The sequence below is a fragment of the Neodiprion lecontei genome, chromosome 1, assembly GCF_021901455.1.
Source record: "Neodiprion lecontei isolate iyNeoLeco1 chromosome 1, iyNeoLeco1.1, whole genome shotgun sequence".
NCBI lineage: Eukaryota > Metazoa > Arthropoda > Insecta > Hymenoptera > Diprionidae > Neodiprion > Neodiprion lecontei.
This window is the reverse complement of record NC_060260.1, coordinates 29,381,931-29,404,273: the sequence shown is the minus strand read 5'-3', so window position 1 is coordinate 29,404,273 and position 22,343 is coordinate 29,381,931. Positions and strand designations below refer to the sequence as shown.

General features: G+C 34.0%; 5 protein-coding genes across 18 annotated transcripts; 3 read left to right on the top strand and 2 right to left on the bottom strand.

The window, feature by feature from the left end:
• Positions 1-84: 84 nt before the first annotated feature.
• LOC107220139 (proteasome subunit beta type-2) lies at positions 85-1,344 on the top strand. The gene is made up of 3 exons (XM_015658604.2): positions 85-280; positions 608-964; positions 1,092-1,344. Exons 1-3 carry the CDS (start codon positions 190-192, stop codon positions 1,265-1,267), a joined length of 624 nt encoding a protein of 207 aa, XP_015514090.1. The 5' UTR covers positions 85-189; the 3' UTR covers positions 1,268-1,344.
• A 248-nt stretch (positions 1,345-1,592) lies between these two features.
• Positions 1,593-6,161, bottom strand: LOC107220138 (minor histocompatibility antigen H13). Its single transcript, XM_015658603.2, has 6 exons — positions 5,907-6,161; positions 5,337-5,447; positions 4,851-4,933; positions 4,567-4,741; positions 3,755-4,248; positions 1,593-3,548 (listed from the first exon to the last, which is right to left on the bottom strand). The coding sequence occupies exons 1-6, from the start codon at positions 6,096-6,098 to the stop codon at positions 3,476-3,478; spliced, it is 1,128 nt and encodes a 375-aa protein (XP_015514089.1). The 5' UTR covers positions 6,099-6,161; the 3' UTR covers positions 1,593-3,475.
• Positions 6,162-6,336: 175 nt separating this feature from the next.
• On the top strand, positions 6,337-12,316 carry LOC107220148 (solute carrier family 2, facilitated glucose transporter member 10). 5 transcript variants are annotated; one of them, XM_046738470.1, is made up of 7 exons: positions 6,377-6,475; positions 6,794-6,799; positions 6,962-7,379; positions 7,722-8,273; positions 8,463-8,824; positions 9,012-9,240; positions 9,340-12,316. In XM_046738470.1, exons 3-7 carry the CDS (start codon positions 7,034-7,036, stop codon positions 9,585-9,587), a joined length of 1,737 nt encoding a protein of 578 aa, XP_046594426.1. In that variant the 5' UTR covers positions 6,377-6,475; positions 6,794-6,799; positions 6,962-7,033; the 3' UTR covers positions 9,588-12,316. The 5 variants fall into 5 exon arrangements, with proteins under 5 accessions (XP_015514099.1, XP_046594426.1, XP_046594412.1 ...); XM_046738456.1 differs by having other exon boundaries at positions 6,381-6,475; positions 6,794-6,913; positions 7,010-7,379; XM_046738478.1 differs by having other exon boundaries at positions 6,383-6,475; positions 7,010-7,379.
• LOC107220108 lies at positions 10,594-22,264 on the bottom strand. Of its 2 annotated transcripts, XM_046738421.1 has the most exons (5): positions 21,464-22,264; positions 20,680-20,863; positions 20,302-20,495; positions 15,710-15,919; positions 10,594-15,639 (listed from the first exon to the last, which is right to left on the bottom strand). In XM_046738421.1, exons 1-5 carry the CDS (start codon positions 21,630-21,632, stop codon positions 12,620-12,622), a joined length of 3,777 nt encoding a protein of 1,258 aa, XP_046594377.1. In that variant the 5' UTR covers positions 21,633-22,264; the 3' UTR covers positions 10,594-12,619. The 2 variants fall into 2 exon arrangements, with proteins under 2 accessions (XP_046594377.1, XP_046594380.1); XM_046738424.1 differs by lacking the exons at positions 20,302-20,495; positions 21,464-22,264 and having other exon boundaries at positions 20,680-20,806.
• LOC124294181 (carbohydrate sulfotransferase 11-like) lies at positions 15,905-20,335 on the top strand. Of its 9 annotated transcripts, XM_046738503.1 has the most exons (5): positions 16,948-17,228; positions 18,684-19,012; positions 19,176-19,359; positions 19,583-20,163; positions 20,258-20,322. In XM_046738503.1, the coding sequence occupies exons 1-4, from the start codon at positions 17,184-17,186 to the stop codon at positions 20,117-20,119; spliced, it is 1,095 nt and encodes a 364-aa protein (XP_046594459.1). In that variant the 5' UTR covers positions 16,948-17,183; the 3' UTR covers positions 20,120-20,163; positions 20,258-20,322. The 9 variants fall into 9 exon arrangements, with proteins under 9 accessions (XP_046594506.1, XP_046594459.1, XP_046594482.1 ...); XM_046738550.1 differs by lacking the exon at positions 16,948-17,228 and adding an exon at positions 15,905-15,995 and having other exon boundaries at positions 19,583-20,335; XM_046738526.1 differs by having other exon boundaries at positions 16,948-17,152; positions 19,583-20,335.
• Positions 22,265-22,343: the final 79 nt, after the last annotated feature.

The following is a 22,343-nucleotide window of genomic DNA, read 5'->3' as shown; positions in this document are numbered from 1 at the left end:
AACGCAGCCATTTTGCAGGGGTTTTTACTCGAGTCTAGCAACCTTGTAAATAACACTGAACACGATTGGCTAAACTGGAAACTTGCTGACTTCTCGAATCACCGACATAAGTTGATAGTGACAGGCGTTTTTCAACAAACGTTTTCACAGTTCGTTGTTACAGCTCGTTAATCAGACATTCCTAACAATATGGAGTGTTTAATCGGAATACAGTTTAAAGATTTTGTACTCGTCGCCGCAGACATGACAAATGCTAATTCCATTATGGTCATGAAAAATGGTAAGCAATAAAAAAATTTGACTTAACCTAACTTTTTGGGAATTCATCTTTTTGAAAATTATTTTACATTTGATTTAATTTTTATGATAGTATTATTTATATCGCCATCAATTCACGCTTAATCTTTTTCACCGACAAAGTGTTTACGCGAAGCGAATTATTTTTTCAATTAAGATTATTAAAAGTCATAGCGCTTTAGACAGTTGGAGAAGTATAAGGTGTCTAAACCGAAACAAAACTTATTGTTTAATAGCTGGCCTAATATAGATATTAATCATAGAGCGCTATATTTCATTTTTGAGATGACACCATAATTTTGTTTTTCAGATGAGCAAAAGATTCACAAAATCTCTGACAAACTTGTGATGGCTGTGTCTGGAGAATCCGGGGATACCACCCAATTTTCAGAATACATCGGAAAAAATATTCAGCTGTACAAGATGAGAAATGGATATGAATTATCGCCGAAAGCTGCTGCAAGTTTCACTAGAAGAAATTTAGCTGACTACCTGCGTACCAGGACTCCATATTTTGTCAATATACTAATGGCAGGATATGATGATGAGACCGGACCAGAATTGTATTTCATTGATTATTTAGCATCTTGTGTTAAAGTGCCTTACGCAGCTCATGGTTATGGTGGCTTCTTCTCCTTGGCAATTATGGACAGATATCATAATCTTGGTAAGAATTATTTCTAGACTATTTCTTCCAGAATCCCATTACAATCTTGTACTTGTTTAATCTTTTAAAGAAATTTTTACAGGTTGTGCAACCAAAGCTTTTTAATAATTTAACATTTTTTTTACAGATCTCTCCGAGCTAGAAGCTTATGAATTATTGAAAAAATGCGTTCGGGAAATTCAAAAACGTTTGATTGTTAATTTACCTAACTTCAAGGTACAAAAAATATCGTGCGCAGGAATTACGGATTTGGAGCCAATTACAGCCAAAAATTTGGCCATTGAAGATGCAGCTAGAGCCTGACAAACTGCTGTACCATTTTTGTATACTTAATCAATGAATCTTTAAGCTAATTAAGAATAAAAATATTCTAAACCTAATGAGAAATAGTTTTTTCTGCAAGATTTATCTACGTGGGTATTATAATCACCTAATTATGTGAATTCCTAACATGATCACACATCTTTGATTCTATAGAAAAATCAATTTCTGAATTCAGTCATTTGCATAAATTAATTACGTGCAAAATCAGGCATTGATACAAGATACGTCAATATATTCCATATGTTTATTGGTTGAAAAAGTAAACATAATGTACAGCGTTATTTTTATTATTTTTTCTGTCAGCTTAAATTTAGTTCACACTTGTTCTGCTATTTGAATCGAAATTTCCTGTGCTGTGCTACAAAGTGTCGTGAGTTTTTTTTTTACTTAAAGCAAAGGAAATTAAATCAAAAATTATACTTTTAAATGGTAGAAAAAAGGCTGCAGACCATGTCACGGAAGAATTGATTTTTGTAAAACTTGTGCGCAAATTTTATTTTCTTCAACTTATCATTTAGCTTACCTAATAAGTAAAGCAGAAATTCTTCATCATTAACGCATGCCAACAGCCCTACCAGTCTCCCGCTCGATACACATGTTGCTTTGCCAGCAATAGAAATGGTGTAATATATTACCCGAAAGAATGATAGTTACAAGTTTTTTTTACTGATATTGGGGGTACCATTCCGGACGGCATCTATCTGTTTTTCCATTTCTATACTGTGTTTTCAAGTTATGTTTAATCATTAGGTGTACAAAAGAGCCGTTCTATCATCAGATAATAAGATATTTCATAAATATCAGATACCACTGAATAGTAGTTGATGAGGAATTTATGCACATATTAAGCCTATCGGGACTGCTGATGAGATTGTCTTTTCTGGTGTCTTAACAAGTCCAACTGTTCATACAAAATGTCTCCAATATTTTCGACAGTCAAAAATTAAGGTAAGACTATCAATTTTCTTTTTCTAACAATTTTTTTTTGTAATAGATATCTCAATTTAAAATTGGAATGATTTGTATAAACATAATGTCGAGATTAACATTTTTCAAACCGTGGCTGATATCACAGAATAATGTGAGAAATAATTGTAAATTCTCACGTACATACTGTAGAGTCTCAAGTCAATAATGCATTCGAGAAATTTGAGAAATTTAATTGACGCAGTAAGAGATAGTGAGGTGTTCTAGCTTTCTACCACATCACTATTCTCGAAAATTGGTAACAATTGTGATTAAATCATATCTTCTAACATTTCAAAACAAATGACAATTTATACCTTGTAAGACATACATATTTTTGATATTACACTACTGCTTGTCCAAAAATTTAGGACTTGGAAGATAAGATGTACAGTCTTACGCAAAATGAAGATTAATTATAAAAACAAATTAACTATTTTGGTGTCAATAGCCTATACTTAATTTTGGCAATAGTATGTAAAAAAAACATTATTATAAAATATTCAATCTTTAAACTCTGTTATAACTATCACTATTTCACTTCAGACATGAAAAAAAAAAAACGATTCAGCATTGTTGTCATTTGTGATGGAGCATTTTCTATGAACGATTGTAGAATTATGTTTTTCTAGTATATCTTTCACCAAACTCACATTTTTATGCAATAAGAATGTATAGCTTACATTCGAACAGATTATTTACCTAATTGTCAACAGAGGTAATTTATTATGCGATTCGCGTAAAATTTATCTATTCTAAATCAACTCGAAATGCGATAACACGCTATACGCTCTATTGTATTCAATGCTTAAGTTATTAGTAATTTGTTCTCTCTGATACGAAATTTAATATATACAGATAAAATACAGCTGTAGGTTACCAGTATTGCAAGAATTCGAAACACATTTTATTAAGTAAACACTTGTATGTGTAATGCACTGTATTAAAAATATGCAAGGCGATCCACAAATTTAATAGATATCAATTTTAAAAATTACCGATCCTTTATGTGACGCAGAATTTGCGGGTACTCTACGTATCTATGCAAGAAGTTGTCAGCCCTTTGAATCAGTATTTGTCAAAAGGGTATTTTAGTATCATTGTCACGTTCTGACTCCAGTTGCTATACGCGCAGTAATGATGATTTGACATATATTATTACTGACAACTATTTGATGTTCTCCATGTTATGAATTTCTCGCTATATGAGAAGTCAAGACTTTATTTATCTTTTTTGACTTCAGTTTGAGTTTCTGACACCTTACTTGGAGCTTCTGATGGATGATCTTCATACCTGCAACATATATGATGGATAAATTTTGCTGCGATTCCTTTTTGACATAAGCTTATTTGCGATTGGACCATTTTTTTTTAAAAAATTTTTTGACCATTTCGTTACCAGCTATTACACATGGGCCCTGATTATTCATGGTTAACGCATCATGCGACTTGTAAGGTACTTTATGCAATTATAAAGTGTAGTAAATTCCGAATACTTACGAAAATAGCGCCTTAAGGTCTCCTTTAACCAGTGCGAGCAGCAACGGCGTTCCCAGACATGCGGGTACTAAGTACAATAGTGCAGGTTGCGCGTGTTTAAACAAATGCATGACCAACATTGTGGCCAATAACCCCATAAAGTAAGCAAAGAAGGTTGCGTAGAAATATGTATTTGATTTTCTACTTAAACTATGGTCAAACCGAAGTAATAGGGCAATAAATATGCCTGGTACAACAATGTCGCCTAGACCTAACATGGCATAATTACTTCCACCAAGACCTCGTTCTAATAAGTCTTGCGGAAAAACAAGTTTAATTGGTGCCTCAAAAGACTTGGCAACTGTAACCATCACATTTGTACCAAATACCCAAAAAATATCATAAACAAACAGGCCGCAGAGCAAAATACAACCAGTTACAACATTATTTAGATGTAAAAGCTCTACTCCGTTTATAGCAAATGCGATGCCAAAAAGGTTATTTGCAATCCAGTGCTGAAAATAAGACAAAAAACAAATATTAAAATTGCAGTAAGCTTTGTCGTAGTAGGGATTATGAATAGATGAAATGTCATGAGAAAAAATTAATATACTTTAAAAAGGAATTTTTTACGTGAAATTGCACAAATGTACAGAGAACAAGTTATTTTAAGAATATCAAACGCAGATTCATATGTAGTTATAGTCTATAAACATATAAATCGATTGCACATTTTTTGAACGCAAAAACTAGTTGTCAAACTCAATTAGCCATCAATGTTAGTAATACAATAAATTGTACACATGTGTATACATCATGCGTGATTATCATACCTTTTTTAACAAGTACCACGCACCCACCAATGAACAGCATATTAGACAAACAATATCGTGGAGATTGAATTTGTAGTCTATTATATCTTCAACCTCATCATCCTCGCCTTCAGTGAAGTGAATGTGATACTGAGTCTTCGGAATCGCAGCTGGTACTAGAGACGAAATTAATGGGCTAGAAAGCAAGAGTAAAAAATTGTTCAATTTTCTTTACTTTTTAATGGTGTGCATATTTCTCGTAAATTAATCATTAAGAATGAATAATTGAAAACAGTAATGTTCACCTCATAAGATGACACAGTGCCAAAACTCCGAGAAAAAAGAAGTAACCAGTCAATAGCAGGTTGATGTACTCTTTGGAAAATATCTGTGAACAAATTATTAATATGAGTAAAAACCAAATACATTAGTGGGAAAAGACATCTGTTGTAAAGATTATTCTTAATAATCAATTTTGATCTTTCAGATCTCATTTCAACTCAATAAGAGTATAGTTCCAATCCGACTTTGGCATGAAATTATTCAGTAGGACAATTGTTCAACTTATCAGTATATTTGACAACTTGCTTGTAAAATGGTCTGACTTTGAATGATCTTTATTTTTAATTTTTTTTTAAAGTTAATTCGGAGTAAGATTGCAGGTATCAATAGAAGATCACGGTGTATGAAGTTAATAAATTGACAAGAAAGTAGATTTATCTGGGAAGAATTTCTCAACCAAAACATTTATCTCTAATGATTAACATGTCATTTAAACATCTTTCAATCACCTGGAAAAATACATAGAGACCAACTAAAGCTCCGCTTGCAATGAAAGGAAAGATTGCTGCATCCTTCTGAGTCATAGTCTCCGGTTTTTCACCGCTCTCTGCGAATTGTTTCTGTGAAAATGTAAAAGGGAAGGTGAAGACAGGGATAAAATATTTTGATCAAAGAATTAATTTACCTTACTATTAAACTACTTGCACATTCTGTATACAAATTATATTGAAAATATGCCAAAGATGAAAAGCATCTCTTCGAGTATAAGACATTGTCTTCAAGAAGTTGTAACATTATTAACAAAATTCTAATAATATTCAGCGTGTGTTTTCCAATGAACAGTGAATTTAAATTTCACACAATATGCTCTACGATACCAAAAATATGTTATTCAATCACCGATCGAACAGGTTTGAGTTACAAACCGATACCAGGCTAAATGACTCCCAAGAATCCATGTACTCGAGATGATTTTCATAACGTCATGCAAAGAAGAGGAAAAAATCTTATTTCGCAAACACGAAACTGTACACGTTGACAGTTATGAGTAAAAAGCTGTTAAAGAATTGCATGTATACCTGCTGCTCCTTATGGTGCTTCACAGATCTGTAACTTCCGAAGAAAATAGGTAAAATTGCCATAACGACGAGGCTTCCATAGGCGATTGCCATTCCCTCGGGAGTGGCTGGTATCCGCGTCTCAGTTGTATTTGCATTTTCTGTTAAATTCTCAACAGCCTGTCCCACGACTTCGTTAGCTACGTCTGCCATCTTGCCGTCCCTGCTTCATACGGTTCGTAATCGTATCGTTCGTATCCCGCTGTCCCACGTCTGCTATTCGACGCACTGCCGAATCGCCACGATCGCGCAGCCGAAGTATTGCTTGGTCAAATTCCAGAGTATTTAAATAATGCGATGTTTTAATTTTGGGCCGCATTCACAGCCCCGGTACATGAAAATAAAAATAAAATAATTTCCATCATTGTAAGAGTAATATTATTTCATCATTTTCACCCAACTTTGACAGCTGTCAAAGACTCATTTTTTTCGTTCGAGGCCTTGCAAATGGCCGCCAGCGATTAGCCAGGCTTTGACTCAAACGTCAAAAAATGTTGTAAACAAAACCGATTGCTCGAAGCTTGTTTGCTGTAAGTAAGATTGTATCTATTTTTCTACAACATGACACGAGTCCAGCTGTCATGTATACTTTGAACGTTTCTTAAAGTTGACAGTGTTTCAACGAGAAACATTTTGTATAAACATTCATCTACTGCACGACGATAACTGTAGTGCCAGGCTCTCTTGTCGAAAACGATTCGCTGATTTATATTTTACTCTACATTGCATTGCTCCTACATTACATAAACAATTTGATTATACAATATTTTTCGGAAACAAATATCATACTGAATATACCCGCAATTTCTCATGCCACACCTGAGCTAATACTATATTTGATTTTGCAGCTGCAGGTGAGAATTGCATGCCCAGACGTTCGCGTTTTTTCAAGTTCAATTGAAATAAAGACAAGGCTTAATCAAGCCACAGTTAACGCGTTTGAGCAATAACGTAGATAATCAGTATTGGTAATGTTTGTTATATTTTATTTTCATCCAGTCATTATTTCGTTTCAGCGAAAGTCTCTCAGTAAAAACTCACTAATTGTACATCGATAAATTTAGACTGTCAATTTGACAAGCGAAAAAATGAGTGACGAGGAAGACACAGCAATATTGCTGAATGGTGGGAACCAAGCAGCTGACGTACCAGAAAATAAGCCAGTGGTTGACGATTATCAATGTATACCGGTGAAGAATCTAAGAAAACCAATTCCAAAACAAAAGGACAATCTAACACCTTTGACGTCGAGGAATCAAGACCTTCTTGTATCAATCGTTGCCTTTTGGGCCGGCGCATCCTTCGGCTATGACATGGGTATAGCCAAGCCCACAGCATCTGCAATCAAAGACGAATTCAACTTAAGTTGTTTTGAGCAGGAGACTGTAGTTAATGTCTGGTTCGTTGGCGCACTTCTTGGTGCTCTGTCCGGTGGTAAGTTTTGTTAGTTATGTTATTGGTACGACTAACCAAAAATGGTGGTTGAAGAGTTCAATTATATAAACCTCTGTTATGCCAAATTTTACCAGAAAACAAAAACAAACAATATTTTGAACATCATTGTCAATTACTTTTTATTCAGATGGACAAACAAAATAATTTCAATTACATATTTCAAATCTTAGTATTATATCTAACGAATAAACATGCACAATTAGTTGAATTTGGCATGAAATTTCGTTAGAATTTTCTCTAAGATCCCTCTTGTAAAAGAATTAATGAAAACTTATCAATATAATTTAGAGCCTAACGAATTGCATCTATTTCTATCAACAGGTATCTTGATAGACAGTTTTGGCCGGCGTTGGACAATGATTCTCACCCTAGCACTCTTAACGTTTGGTTCCCTGCTATCCGCATTATCCAATCATTACACTCTTCTGTTATGTGCACGCATAATATGTGGGTATACAGGGACTGCTTCAGCCATTGCACAATGTATTTACATGTCAGAAGTATCAGAATCTAACAAACGTGGTTACAACATTACGTTACATCAATTTGGCACTGCGGCTGGTTTGCTACTTTCTGTAATAGCAGGTGCAAATAAGACCACCAATTATCAATGGAGAATCGCAATGGGCGTAACGGCTGTACCTGCATTGGTCACTTGTGCTATCATCATTATCTTCTTGCATAGATCTCCGCCGTTTTTATTGCTACAACGTAATCAACATGTAGCAAGAAAAACGGTAAAAAATCCATGGAACAATGTTTTGGAGATGTTTTTCATTATGGCAGTTATGTTGATTCTACAACAAGGGACTGGTAGACGCCAGGTCTTGTTTTACGCGCCTAGACTGTTTGCATTACTGGGAATTTGCTCCAGTAAGTATTTAACATTTGGGTAAAAATTATATGGCAAAATGAGAAAACTCAGACATTTGAAGATAGGAAATATACTCGTTGGTAGTATAGTTTTTAAAAAAATGACGTCAATTCCAATAGAATTATGGATAGCATATAAAAATAAATAGTAAAACCTCAATGACCACAAACTAACAATGTTTCTCATAGATGTAGCACAGACAACCGCACTGGTAGCGCTTGGGATCGTGAAAGTATTTAGTACGATACTTTCATTAGTCGTCGTCGAACGATGCGGTCGTCGGACTGCTCTGATAACATCTGCGACTATCTGCATGACGGCTATATCGCTGTTGTCATTGCTTGCAACATTTGATAGAGGCGATAATACTCTAGACAGTATCAATTCTAATTGTATCAACACGATCAATGTTAACATGGGTAATGACAATTTGAGGACTGGAATTGGTATTCCTATGGGATCGCCACCACCATTCCCTCTCTTGCCAACACCATTGGCTATGATTGCCCCCAGTCCAGAAACTTGGACACAAGTGAAAGCGTCTTGTGAGGTATATTTGATTTATCGAAGCGTATCCATATTCGAGATAAGAAAGTCGCAAAATCTGGTCCACTCGGTATTGTCCATACCATTTGTCTCCTTTCTTAGCACAGCATTGTGAAGGATTCTGAATTATGTCCGAAAAATTATTGTTTCCAGTCCCTGTTTATTCTTTTCATCTCCGAAAATCGTTTCAGACTCAAAATATAGTTACATCTGAAGGGCTGAATGGTGGTCTACGTATATTGGCAGTCATAACTCTTTTGGTTTATGAGGCTGCTTATGCGCTGGGGCTTGGTCCAGTACCATTCCTGACACTTAGTGAAGTCTTCCCAGCAACGGTCAGAGGGAAGTGTGTTAGCTTTTCAATAGTCATTCTATGGATTGCGAATATTGTTGCTACAGAATTGGTTACAAAAATGATAAGTAAGTTTGATGCAATTTTGTGTAGGTCTATACTCTGTTTATACTTTACTTATCACAAAGTGTTCTAGATGCTCATTTATTGTTTTAAATTTGTTCCAGAATCGATGACTTTGGCAGGTTCTTACTTATTGTACAGTTTTATGTGTCTCGTCACCATATTCTACGTTTTCTTGTTAATACCGGAGACGAAAGGAAAGTCATTACACCAGATTGCACAAGAGTTACGTAAAATGTCTCTCTCAACTCGCGTGTGCAATAATTTACGTAGTTTACCTATTGTCTGTCATATTGATTGGATAAAAAAGTATAGCGAGAAAACTGTTAATGGACAAAGTACACTTATTTGAGAGTGACTGAGGCTGGATCATCATGACGTAGAGTTGAAGCTGTTGCAATAGATATTAGTAATGAAATGGACGCATTGAATGTAATTAATGATGACATCAATTTCAATTCAAAATAATCTTTCAACATTAAACAAATGAAAGTCGAATACATTTTTAAAATACTAGTTGATAAAATATTCTTATCACAAAGATTTACCAGTGCAATACTCTCTGGTTTCTTCTGTTCAAGTATTTCGTAAGAATTTTATTTCGTTCAATCATCATCATAGCGCTCTCATGTGGCATATGCATTAAATGACAACGAATTGATAATAATTTGCTGCAAAACGATTACGTGTATAGATTCACATTTTATTCAATCTGAAACTTTAAGTTCAAAGTAAGATATAATGAGATGAGCAGGTGAATAAAAATAATCGAAGTCGAGGACAAAAAATCAGACGCTAACAAGAAGTCCCCAATCGAAACAAATATTTAATCATTTATTTATGTTTACACAGCTAATATTTTTTTTTTCGCCATGATCAGCTATACCGTTTAACAACGAAGTATTAATAAGAATTATACAGTTTTTATTCTTTTCTACCCGAAAGTCGCGCATACATTACTTCCATCGAAAGTATTTTGTAGATATTTATATTATCAACGTTACTTCACTTTATATGTAATGAAATAAGTATAGATCCCAGCGAATTAACGTAATAGTTGTATAGTGAGTAATACAGTAGGTGACATATTGTGGGACTGTGATTAACGTTAAGATGTTATATACAAAATTGACTACTTACGGTGATCATGTTTATTCCTTCAAAATAAACTAATCACAAATGTACTTGTTAGCCGAATGGATTTGTTTTTTTGCACTTTCAAAAAAAGATATATCTTATAAGTTTTCACAATTTCAGTCAGTCATTCGCGCGATATCGAATAAGATCTGTTATTATTACTATTTTTTACCGTTTTATTATAAGAGTAATATTATTTGATAATATTTTTCCCATGCAAATAACGTAAATGGATCATGATCATCTAAACTGAATTAAATAAGTTTGTGTCAAATTATTATTAGAGCACAATAGGATATGTAGGGAAATATTTATTCTTCAGAGAATCAATGCAATACTTACACTTCTTAGCTAGGCAATTTATAAGTCTGACAATTTGATTATTAGGTGATATTGGTTCATATCTAAAGACAAAAACAATTAGATCCATATTATGTAAGTAGCAAATGAGTTAAGCGCGTCAGAATATTATAGGTTTTGTTATTATTGGCGAATGTTTGATTTGGGTAATAGTAAAATGACTTTCCCTATCTATTTACTAAACTGATTGTACTCAAAATCAAAGAATGAATCACTATCCGAATCCTTGACTGTCACCATTTGCTGTTAATAGGTTTTTGTTATTTTATAAGTCATTTCTGCTAGACTATTTTTCATCTACTACTACATACGATATACTATATAATTGTATATATAAAGAGATTACTACACCATACTATTATTAGCTGTCATACTTTACTGTGTATCAATGTAATATCACTTTATGTGACAAATAATATCTTCTTTTAGTATCTATATAATGATGTCCATGGGCGTTTTCATTTACCAAATCACAATTTTCTAAATTTAGTATTGATCTAAAAAAAATTCACAAAAAATTACATACCATCTGTCGTTTCCTGCGGTGGATTTTGGATGCACAGCTACCAACAAAAACAGGTGAAATTGGTCCAGCGACTAGGCTATCCGTGGAAACTGCTGACATTTCTTCATGAATATTTCGGGTTCAAATTTTTATTATATTGATATTTTGCGTTTGATTCTCAACTATCTGAGCTATAATTTATTCATTTCAGTAAAGATTATTGATTATTTTTCCTATGTACAAAACGTGAATCAAATCATTTGAACATATACAAACGAATTTATGTATAATTACTGCTATTAAAGAACGATACAATACGTAAAAAAAAATATTTATTCATCACAGAATCAATGGAATACTTACAATTTTTAGGTCGACAGATCACATGTTTGACCATTTGATTGTTGTGCAACAATATCTTGTCATACATAACACTAATTGTAGTAAATTCGAAAATAAAAAATACAGATCCAAATTGCCTCAGGAACAGTTGGGGAGAATCGGCAAGAAATTTAATAACAAGAATGTTCTAGGGAATGCTAATGAGAAGAGATTATTCAGTTGGAGAAAGTTGTGCTGATTGTGACTGATTGTGACTGATTGTGCACTTAATGAACGAACTCTTGTCAGTTTTAAGATCTTTGAATAGCAGTATTTGCTAATGTAGTCTGATCATTTACAAGTCATTTATACTAGATTATATTTGTTATATTTACTATCCTAATATATGTATATATACATATATGCACTATAATTATGTTTTGTATAAAAAGAACTCTAAAACTATACTGATAGTAAATATAATACTTTGCTGCACATCACTCTATGTGAAAAAAATTTCAACCTCAAGTATCTATATTCATTCGCCCTCTTGTTCCTTTATCATTGTTGTTAGAGTAATATTTACAGTCAAAAAAGTACTCATTTAATAAGAATAAACGTTTAGTCAGAAAAATATTTACATGGAGTGAATACTAATGTCTACACCGGGTTTTATACAATTTCGCCCTAGGCTCATTGTTATTGAAGCCAAACGGTTTTGCTTCTTTTGATTTTGTATGAGTTTTACGAAAGTAATTTGTGTGCTCAAAAAATGAAGAACGGTAATTCTACATTGAAATATCATTCAGTCAACTTGGATGCAATCTTTTCTGTTCATAGTCACAAATTAACAGGCCGAGTTTCTAGAATATATTCAGTCTCCTCTATGAATGGAGGAATTTGGAACATTTGACGTTTAAATGTTGAAAGTGTGGCAACATTAAATATTCATTTGTCATTTTATGCTGACAGATGTATCCTATGTCTACTTACTGGCCATGAGATCAGATACATATGCATATGTTAAAATTCTATCTGAAGTAAATATTGCTAATTTATTCTCAAAGTGCTTTCGGTAACATTTTGGCATTAGGACTAAAAGTCCTTTTTTTACCCCAGTTCTGAAATTTTGGTGGAGAAAGAACTTGTTTCAAAAAAATACTTCTCTTCTCCTTTAAATTTGAAAGACTACCAAAATTATTATCTTTCATTTCAAGTTTATCGGATATTGAAGAATTGTGTTCATTTATAAAACTATTCCAGTGACTAATTCGACTTGTCACTGCTGGTGTTAGATTTTCTTTGTCATAAGAAGCAGTAAAGTCTTCGGCATTGAACTTATCATTCAAAATAATTGACATTTGTTTATCACATGCACTGAATTTTGTTTGATCAAGATAAAGCATTGTCCTAGGTTCAGTGAGTAAATTCGAATTTCTACTTTGTGGTGTTACCGTATATATCAGTCTTTCAGATTTTGGCTCAAATCTTTCTCTCAAAAGCGAAAATTTTCGCCTTGGCCGGTTGACATTCCGTCTACGTTTTTCATATGACGCATGTACGCCCACCGGATAGGAAAAATTCGCATTCAAAACTGGTGGTACTGCTTTTGGCTCGATCGGTGGCACTTTTGGTAATTCACCATTTGAAAACGTTTCACTGGGAGGAATAGGTGCTCGTGAAAATGTTACCAAGGGTGCTTGATAATTCTCTGAAGATTGTATGACCGCTGCTTCTTCAGCGATAAAGTTCTCATGGGCACCTTCACTTTCTAACGTCATATTTTCGACAATCTCAGTTTTAGGTCGGGGATTGCTTGGATTAATATTAGATGGTGTCATGGTAGGAATCATTTTACGAACTTCATCAGATTTTTCTGGTATCAGTGGTCGCATCTCGACATAAACATTGTGTTCTTCCAAATTCGAAATATTTAAATCATCGGCAATACTGTTATATTTCTGGATCTTTGCTTTCGGTCCTAGGATTGGTGAGTCCGATAGAATAGCATTTATTAAGGGTGTTCGTCTGATGGATGCAGTGGAGTAACACTTTGTCATTTCTTTCATTGCCTCAATTTCTTTGGCACTATTGAATATTAATGAGGAATCCAACAGTGATGAATGTGGCACATCTTTACAGGGAGAAAACTTGTTAAAATCATTTGAAAATAGAACTTTAGCAAGCTGTACTTTTTTTATCAACATCTTTGGATCTAAATCTTCCCACTGAGATTCGGTTCGATGATAAACGTGCCTAGGTGAATTTTCAGCAGTGCATTTTCTTATTTCGTCAATTGTTGCAACTAAAGTACTAACTGAACAATTATTGGCACGCCTTAAATCGATGCCGGTGTCTGAACTTGAAACAGAGTCTTCTCGTTCTTCTAAAATTGTATCCAATGCAAACATACCACCCTTGTCGTCTATGACAATTGGTTTTGCAACAAATAAATTAGCCTCTTCTTCGTCAATGTCAGATAAAGTTGAAGTTGATATTTCCTCGTTAGAAGTTACATTAGATTCCCAGTCTTCTAAGTCGTATACTAAGGTGTCCAAGTAATCGTCTTGTCTCGAACGTTTGAGACCCTTTCTTGGTGCTGGACTTGTGCAAGTGGGATCGGAAAATTCAGAACTAAAAGTAGTGCCTGTAGCTGAACTTGTCAATGTATCTCGGCGTCTATCTCTAACAACACTATCATCGTGAATATATGTCTCAATATCGGTGTATCCTTTCCAACTACGTATGCACCAAGGAGGTCTGGCTATGCCCAAGGGACAAACATTTTCGTAATCATGTACGGAAGTAACATGACTCATAGTTTCTTCCTTTTGCGATATTTCTTCCGAGATTTTATCGCTTTCAGATATTTTATCAGTTTCCGATATTACAGGTGTGTCTAATCTCTCTCGGTCTTTAATACTGTCTTGAAGGGCTAGTAGTTCTGTGGAAGTTGGACTGAGTGGAGAAGAATTTTCTGCAAAACTGTTCAAATCGAATCCAATTTCGGATTCAGTGGCAATCATTGGTCTCCGTTTCTCAAATTTGAAATTTTTTTCCACGTAATTGTCTTCGTCTGTAACTAGTTCAAGGCCTAATTGCGCTGAGGAACAAATCCCTCTTCGCTTCTGCGATTGTAGGCTCGAGTTTAAATCATCTGACTTGGAATCATCTGTTTCCAAGCCCAATTCAACCGGGGAACATATCCCTCTACGTTTTTGACGCCGCAATGTTTCTATGTTATTACACTCGACATAATCATCTTCTACATCACTATCTACATTTATTGAATGTGGCAGATTTGAACGACTAAAATTTTGATAATTTCCAGGAATTTGTGAATGCAGTATTTCATTAGTCATGTTTTGACTATTTGGAGAATTGGATAAGTTGTGTACGGTAGAAATATAATTTTGTGAACTAGAACAAGTGACTTCGTTAATATTTGAATTTTCTACAACAACTTTCACAACTGTTTCAGTAACATCACTGACGTCGCAACTCTGGTTAACGATTCCTTCTTCCACGAATTCGGAACTTTGAACTATATTAGTAAGTAGTGACTTTTTATCCGCAGTTATATCGTCAGATACAGTTGTAACTTGGGATAAATCAACCGAATGTGGTATTGACAAAACAGATGCATGCCAACGATGCTTAAGAGATCTAAGTGTTCCTGATTTATCCACTGTTTTTTGTGAAGCAGTTTCGGCATCGTTATTTGAACTATCACACAATTTTATTGGCCCTGCTGGGTGAAATTTACCATAATAAAGAAGCATGCTAATTAATCCTATCACAGTTCCACCAATAATCATGACCATTGATATGGTAAGAACAGCAAACTTTAACGAGCTTTTGACATATATAATGTAAATACTCAAAAAAACAATATTCTGAGCAATTGTGACCAAATAAAAACAAAGCACACGATACCGAGACTGTCCTTCACATAAATTAAAAAAATCAAAGCAGTATATAACACCAATTACACAGTTGTATATTCGTTCTTCCCATTTTGTTGAACAGAAATCTGTATTCTGTAGGATTACCCATGTCGTCATACCCAGCCAGTGAATTCCTTCAACAAAATTGATATTTTTCGAATATTAGGATATTACCAATTCGAAAGTATGTGCAACAATAATTACCTAATAGCAAGAATATCCATTCTTTGATGCAAACAGCTGCCAAAACCAATGCAGCAATTCGCGATGTGAGCATTCCACCTCTCCAAAAAGCTTGGAGAGTTAGACTCGGCCATGCATTTTCACATTTATCTGGCCGTGCTCTGCGCATAGCCCTGGTGTAAGCAGCTATTGCCCATGCTAACGAACACAGGGAGGCAGCAGCTGAAATAGCTGTAATATAAACAAACGCATAATTGACACACATTCTATAAAAGAGTTCAGCAATGTTCATTTCCATAATTTTAAGGTAAGGTATAAACTTAAATCATATCTGACATTTGTCACTGACGCATTGGCCTTAAGCCAGAACGGCAATTTCAACTTCAGTAAAATCTCCAAGAAAAGTCGTTAAAACCATCATAAACGAGTACAATATTTAGAATCACAGGGTTTAATGACAGGTGAAACATACCAGTGAATAGAATTCACTGTGAAAAAGTATAGTTTCATTTGGGTTGTGAAGTGATTGTTGACCACATTTTTTTATAAATCTCATCTTATTCTAAACAAAGCTCTGTTGATTGACTGACCGTAACATTTGAAATAACATTCCTGCTATGTCACTTTTTTATTTAGCATTGCAGTGGAATTTGCACCTATTTTTAGGTCATTCAACACCCTCACCATCTCTGATATATTTTTACTTCTGAAGTAAATAAGATGCTCGGATGCTACAAAACTTTTTCTTAAGTCTTAACAAAATCATATTTACAAATCGTTTTATTACTCTCAAACTTCACAACAGTAGCAAGAGAAGTCATTCAAAAAGACGAATATGATTTGTCTTATATCTGCACTAGTTAGCTTTATTCAAACTATTTTTCTTTCTGTATTGAAAACTAATATTCGAATGAATTGCCGGTGATTGATTTAATACATATCTATTTCGTTATGTTGCAAATTTGGATATCAATTGCACAAAAAAGTAGGCTGTCACCATTTATTGGAGCCGATTAAGTAAATTACATTCAACACTAAGTATGGCTTCAAATTGCTGTTTCACTGTATCATATACTTCAGATACATTCTGTGGCAATTATGGCAACCACCCTGAACACTTCCTTTGTTCTCCTAAACCTTTTCTTATCTATTGTACAAAATTCAGCTGTGATGGTGTCGTTGTAGATAAGATACAAAACAGTCACATATATCCTCCTACGCAGCTTATGTTAGGAGCAGAGATGAAACTACCTCACATCTCAAATGTGCTCCAGACAGATTCAGTGCCCTGTGAAGCTCGGAGTTAGCAACGTCTCTTTCGTAAATAGTTCTCTCAAATGCAAAATTTTGTCATGCTCTGATAGTATGGATTTAAAATGTATGAACTATTTAGTGGGGTAAAAAGTGATAATAGTAGTATACAAAAAATTACAAACAAGAAAAAATTAAATTTATTCAAAAAAGGTGGAAAAAAAATCTTTCTATTTGGTAAACAATGTCTAGTGCGATAATAATGATAGAAGTATTTCCGAGTTTGCAGGTGAATGTTAATAACACGCAATACTATTTGGTGAACATGGTTGAACCTTATAGTACCAGTATCCAGATTGAGTTGAAAGAAATCATTTTTGTCAACCACTCAACCTTTTACTAAACTCGCATTTTTGAAACATGTTTGTTTTGGCAAATTTGGCTCTTCAAGTTTTGCAACTACATGAATAAATTCTTCATTAAATCTTTGGTCTTGAAACTATTTTCAGAAATTTTTGATCGGTATTGATAATTATATTAAAAAAAAATGTCCGTATCTCCAACTTAGTATATTTACTTCAGCAGGCACTGTAGGCTCAAGCACATAAGAATAAGTGGTTACTAACTACAGAAATATCACTGTGATTGATTTGATTAAATTTTAATCAAGATTGTCAAGCATAGGATACATTACAACTGATCAGTTATCTCCTGCAGTGAATATCGTTATTGATTTTGATTACCCTTTGATTGAGGAATTATCGATAAGAAAAAATGTTATGTGTTGCAAAGAATAAAGTACTAACTGATAAATGCCGGGTACTTATATGTACATTTAGATTAGAATCTATGCATCATGGTATTGGGGAAAACTTCGAAGTAAAATTTTCGATCTACTACATATGCTATCGATCAATACATTCAACTCATATAAAATTAGACCCTGTATAAACATCTTCAGATCTACAGTATAGAATTACATTATTTTACAATAAAATTTCTTTACAAAGTTAAAGACATTATACACTGGGCACACGCAAGTAATAAAAAATTAAAAACCACGGTTTGTGATGCGTTGTTTCAAGATAATGTTTGATGAAGATTTGAAATTCAGTTTATATACAAAGTATTTCATTGTATCATGAGACCTGGATTTTTGTTCAAGTGCTAAGATTGTTGATTTTTCATGTGATGAGTAGGAGTTTCTACAAATGACCTCTCCTTATTCAGATTCTAAGAAGATTCAATTGTTTATCCAGTCAACTTTCAGCTGGTTGAATGTATTTCAATAATTTTTTTTTAAATAGAAACTAGACGTCGAGTCAGTTGACATTTTGGATTTCTAAATCAACAAAATAATCCAGAGGTATAGGTTTGAAAAAATGGGAATTCTTTCTCTTGGGAAAGCACTCACCTACTAATGTATTGTCGATAAAATACGAACTGATAACTAGAATTCATTGTACTCCATAGTGGCCATTTGACATGTTATTTTTGAATATAAAAACTGGTCTGGTAAGACATGTGTTAAAACTTGAAAAATAATGCTTCATTTCAGACTTATAAGTATGGAGTATGCATTAAAAGGAAAAAATGTATAAATTTAAATAAAGAGATAGGAATAATCATCCAGAAAAATAAGACAAATATATTTTCTGTCAGCGGATGCTTTTATCATGCATTCGTTGGGTATAGATACAGTAGACTGGATGAGTAATTCTTGGTAATGTGCTTGCTCAAACAGAGAATGGCCAAGTTTTTACGATGGATGGTGATTTATGCAATGGGTCTGACAACTGTCACTATTATTGGGAGAACTCTGCTAACTGAAGAGCCATCGGAACCAATATTATTACCTGAGTACATTGAGCCGACGCAACAGTCAGATACAGTATACATCGATAGTAGAATTAATTCAACAGATTATTTGGACGAAATCATAACAACAGCACAAATGGCAGAGATAAGAACCGAGTTGCAAATTAGAAGAACAGGTGTTAAGAGTGTTTGTCAGATCCTTGGAAACGAGACATCTCCAATTCGTGCAGTGGTTTCTAACATGATTGTTGACACGTATGTTAATTCATTTATGTTATTTTGTATCAATCTAATTATTGTTTTATGTCAAAAATTGAAAGTTTTTTAATCCAAATTCTGTAACAACATGTAGTTTGCATATTGCTTAGTGCGTGTTTCATCGCAGTGCCAACATTTTACAATGGATATGTTCTTTTAGAAAGCATGGATTATCTTGGTGCCCGATTTATAAAGCTGGCAGTTCAACATGGATGGTGCATTTCGCCGTTTTGGGTAGAACTTTGTCTGATCTCACAGTAGAGCTTATTGAACGTAATGTGTTGCAAGTAAATACTCTTGCTAGACAGGCATTCCCAAATGCAGACTTAAAATCAACACTAGAGGTATGCAAAAACATAGTCAAATGTAGCATATTACTTGGATTTATCACCAATAGTTCATATACAGAAAAAAAACTTCTGGCATCTTACGAATGTGTAATAATTAAATTTTACCAAAATTTTCGAAACTCCATGTTCTTATTGTTTTTCATGTAATTCAAACAAAACATATTTTTCTGTGTCATGGAACAAACATTGTTGTGGATTTGTAAAAAAAATGTTCCAGAAGTTGAGACATACAAAGAAATTCATTGTTGTGCGGCATCCATTCGAACGACTATTGTCAGCCTACAGAGACAAATTAGAAAATATGGAAAGCAGAAAATATTATTACAACAAATATGGGCGCCACATCACTCAGAAATATCGACAGAAAACAGCAGCTTCTAATACCAAGCGAGAACCAACTTTCACGGAATTTCTAAGATTTATTACAAAAGAAAAATACTTTGATGAACATTGGGCTCCTTACAATCAATTCTGTAGACCATGTGCGCTAAACTATGATTACATTTTAAAATTTGAAACATTTAAGAGAGATGAAGACTTTTTAATCCAGGAATTAGAACTGAATCAATACTTATACACTAAAAATAATGTAAAAAACGTTAATCCACAAGGGGCAACTACAACTATGATCTCTAAAAAATATTTTCAAAGCGTGCCAAAGATGCTTTTGGAAGAAGTGTACCGAGTATATGAAAAGGACTTTAACCTGTTTGACTATTTGCCTGATGACTATTACCTTATGACAAAAATTTGAGTGTAATTGAGAAAATATTGTGATAATGTGTGAGAAGATTGTAAGTATGTAAATTATTTGTAATAAATGAGTATTTTATTCCATTACTTATGAGTTTCATCTTTTACTTAAACGGGATCAGTTAGATTTTTTACTTAGTATTGCCTGTAATGGCAATATCCTGGAAGCTCTCATATACTTACTGGTCCAAAATAAAGCCTCTTGAAGTACAACCATGACGTACAGTTGTAGCAAAATCTGAGGAGCAGATTCCATAAATGATTCAAATAAGTGAAGCATGCATATGTCACTCTGCTGCCTAAGCACCCAGTCTTTCCGGGATTTTGATTGCCCATTTTTCAAAGATTCTATTGCTGCGTGCAATAAAACTAGGTATCTAAATAAACAATGAAAATCAAAGTTTGACAGCATGCTAAAACAATGTTATGTGCATATGAGACGGTAAGGAATCCATTAATAAAATAACAACACTTCCACATCAAATTTAGTTACAACAGAACACTGTGAACTCAAATCACTCAAGATTAAGATAGCTTAAAATATATATATATGCACATTACCTGTGAATTACACCCATAAAAATAATGTGTGACATCCAATGAGTGTACTTCAATGAACCGTCAGAATGGTGCCATCTCAAGCTGAATAGCTGTACAATTATTGCAGGTAGCAGCATGAATATGACGGTAAAGTACGCCCATCCTAAGTAACCACTAGAAAGATAATTGTTGACAACCAGGCCATCTAAATTGAATGTAGAAAAACGAAATGTGTTATAAGATGAAGGTGTAGAAACAGAGCAGATAAAGAAATGATAGATTCGATTATGCGTAAATGTATCAACAATACAGTCACAATTGGTAAAATGTAACCATTTTACAGTGTCTTCGCATGTTTCATATGTAACAAATAAATAATTAAAGACCTTATTTTCATGAACTGTGCTTGTATATTAATCTCGAAAAAATCAGAGTATTACTCAATTCAAATAAATTGATTTGGTGAAATAAAATTTGAGCAATTTTAACAAACTTTACTAATCCACTTTGATAAAAAATAATGAGTAGTGCACGAATCTGTAAGGAGCACTGCATTCTCAAAAAAAATTGTGTCTCAATCATTAACAATTACTAACGATATTGCCAAATAAAATTTTATACAATTCCAATGAATTCGATTACGATCAGACAGCTCCTCGGTTGTCTATAATAATTTGCGGAAAGGAGCTTTCTCAATATCGCTGTGCATTTGTAAGGTGTTATTCTGGTTGAGTTGGTTGAGTTGGTGGAGTGAGCTAGGTTAGGGTAGTGGGGGTAGTAAACTGATCAGTGTTTTGTATGTCACCTGTTATGACGTTTACGAGGAAAGTGACGACCGGGAAGACCCACAAGATCACGTCCAATACTTCAAAATTGTAGTTGTCAAGTTTACTTTGCGGATCTACTGTCGTCTCCTCGGGTTTTGGTATTTGATTACACAAAGCAACGACCGGTTTCAACTCTGCTGCCGCCATCTTCCCCGACAGGCATCAGGGGTGTATTCGATAAGTTTTCAACTTGGGTACAGGGTACGGGTGAGCATATCAAGTTGACGCTTAGATAATGATGCTTACTTCGACTGAAGGTATACATGTAAAGACTGCACATCTTCATCAACCATACTTGTTTAGAAGTTCACAACGTTGAAATATATACTAAGGCAGAGATTCACGATCAAGTCTAATCTGCGGTATTCTGCCTTGATCTACTATTATATTAACGGAATTCAGTTTATTTTGTTGATGACACTCAACATAAATAATAGAAACTATGCAATTTTAGAGGAAGAATTAGTAATATGTTTTACTGCAATTAAAAATTCGAAGAAAAGATTTTGGAGACAAAAACTGATCAGGATTAAAGCTGTTGTGCAGTATAGCGTTGTTACAAGTTGTTAGAAAAATAAAACATAGAATTGGGATTGCATTTGAAAATGACCATTTCTCATGTTCCAATATCTAACCGTAGTAAGTAAAAATCTGTAATAATTGTAAGCTAGAAAGTAGATGTTTATAATTCCACAAATGCGTTTGACGAAACAGCGTACTGTGAAGTGAATCGACTTTCCATGTCCTGAAGTTAGCCTCGAAAAGTAGCGACACCTTCCGTACGCTTGTAGGACGCGGGTAGAGTCAGATTCAAGCGCGTCGAAAGATGACGGCTGCTTATCTAGGTTTGCATAGTTA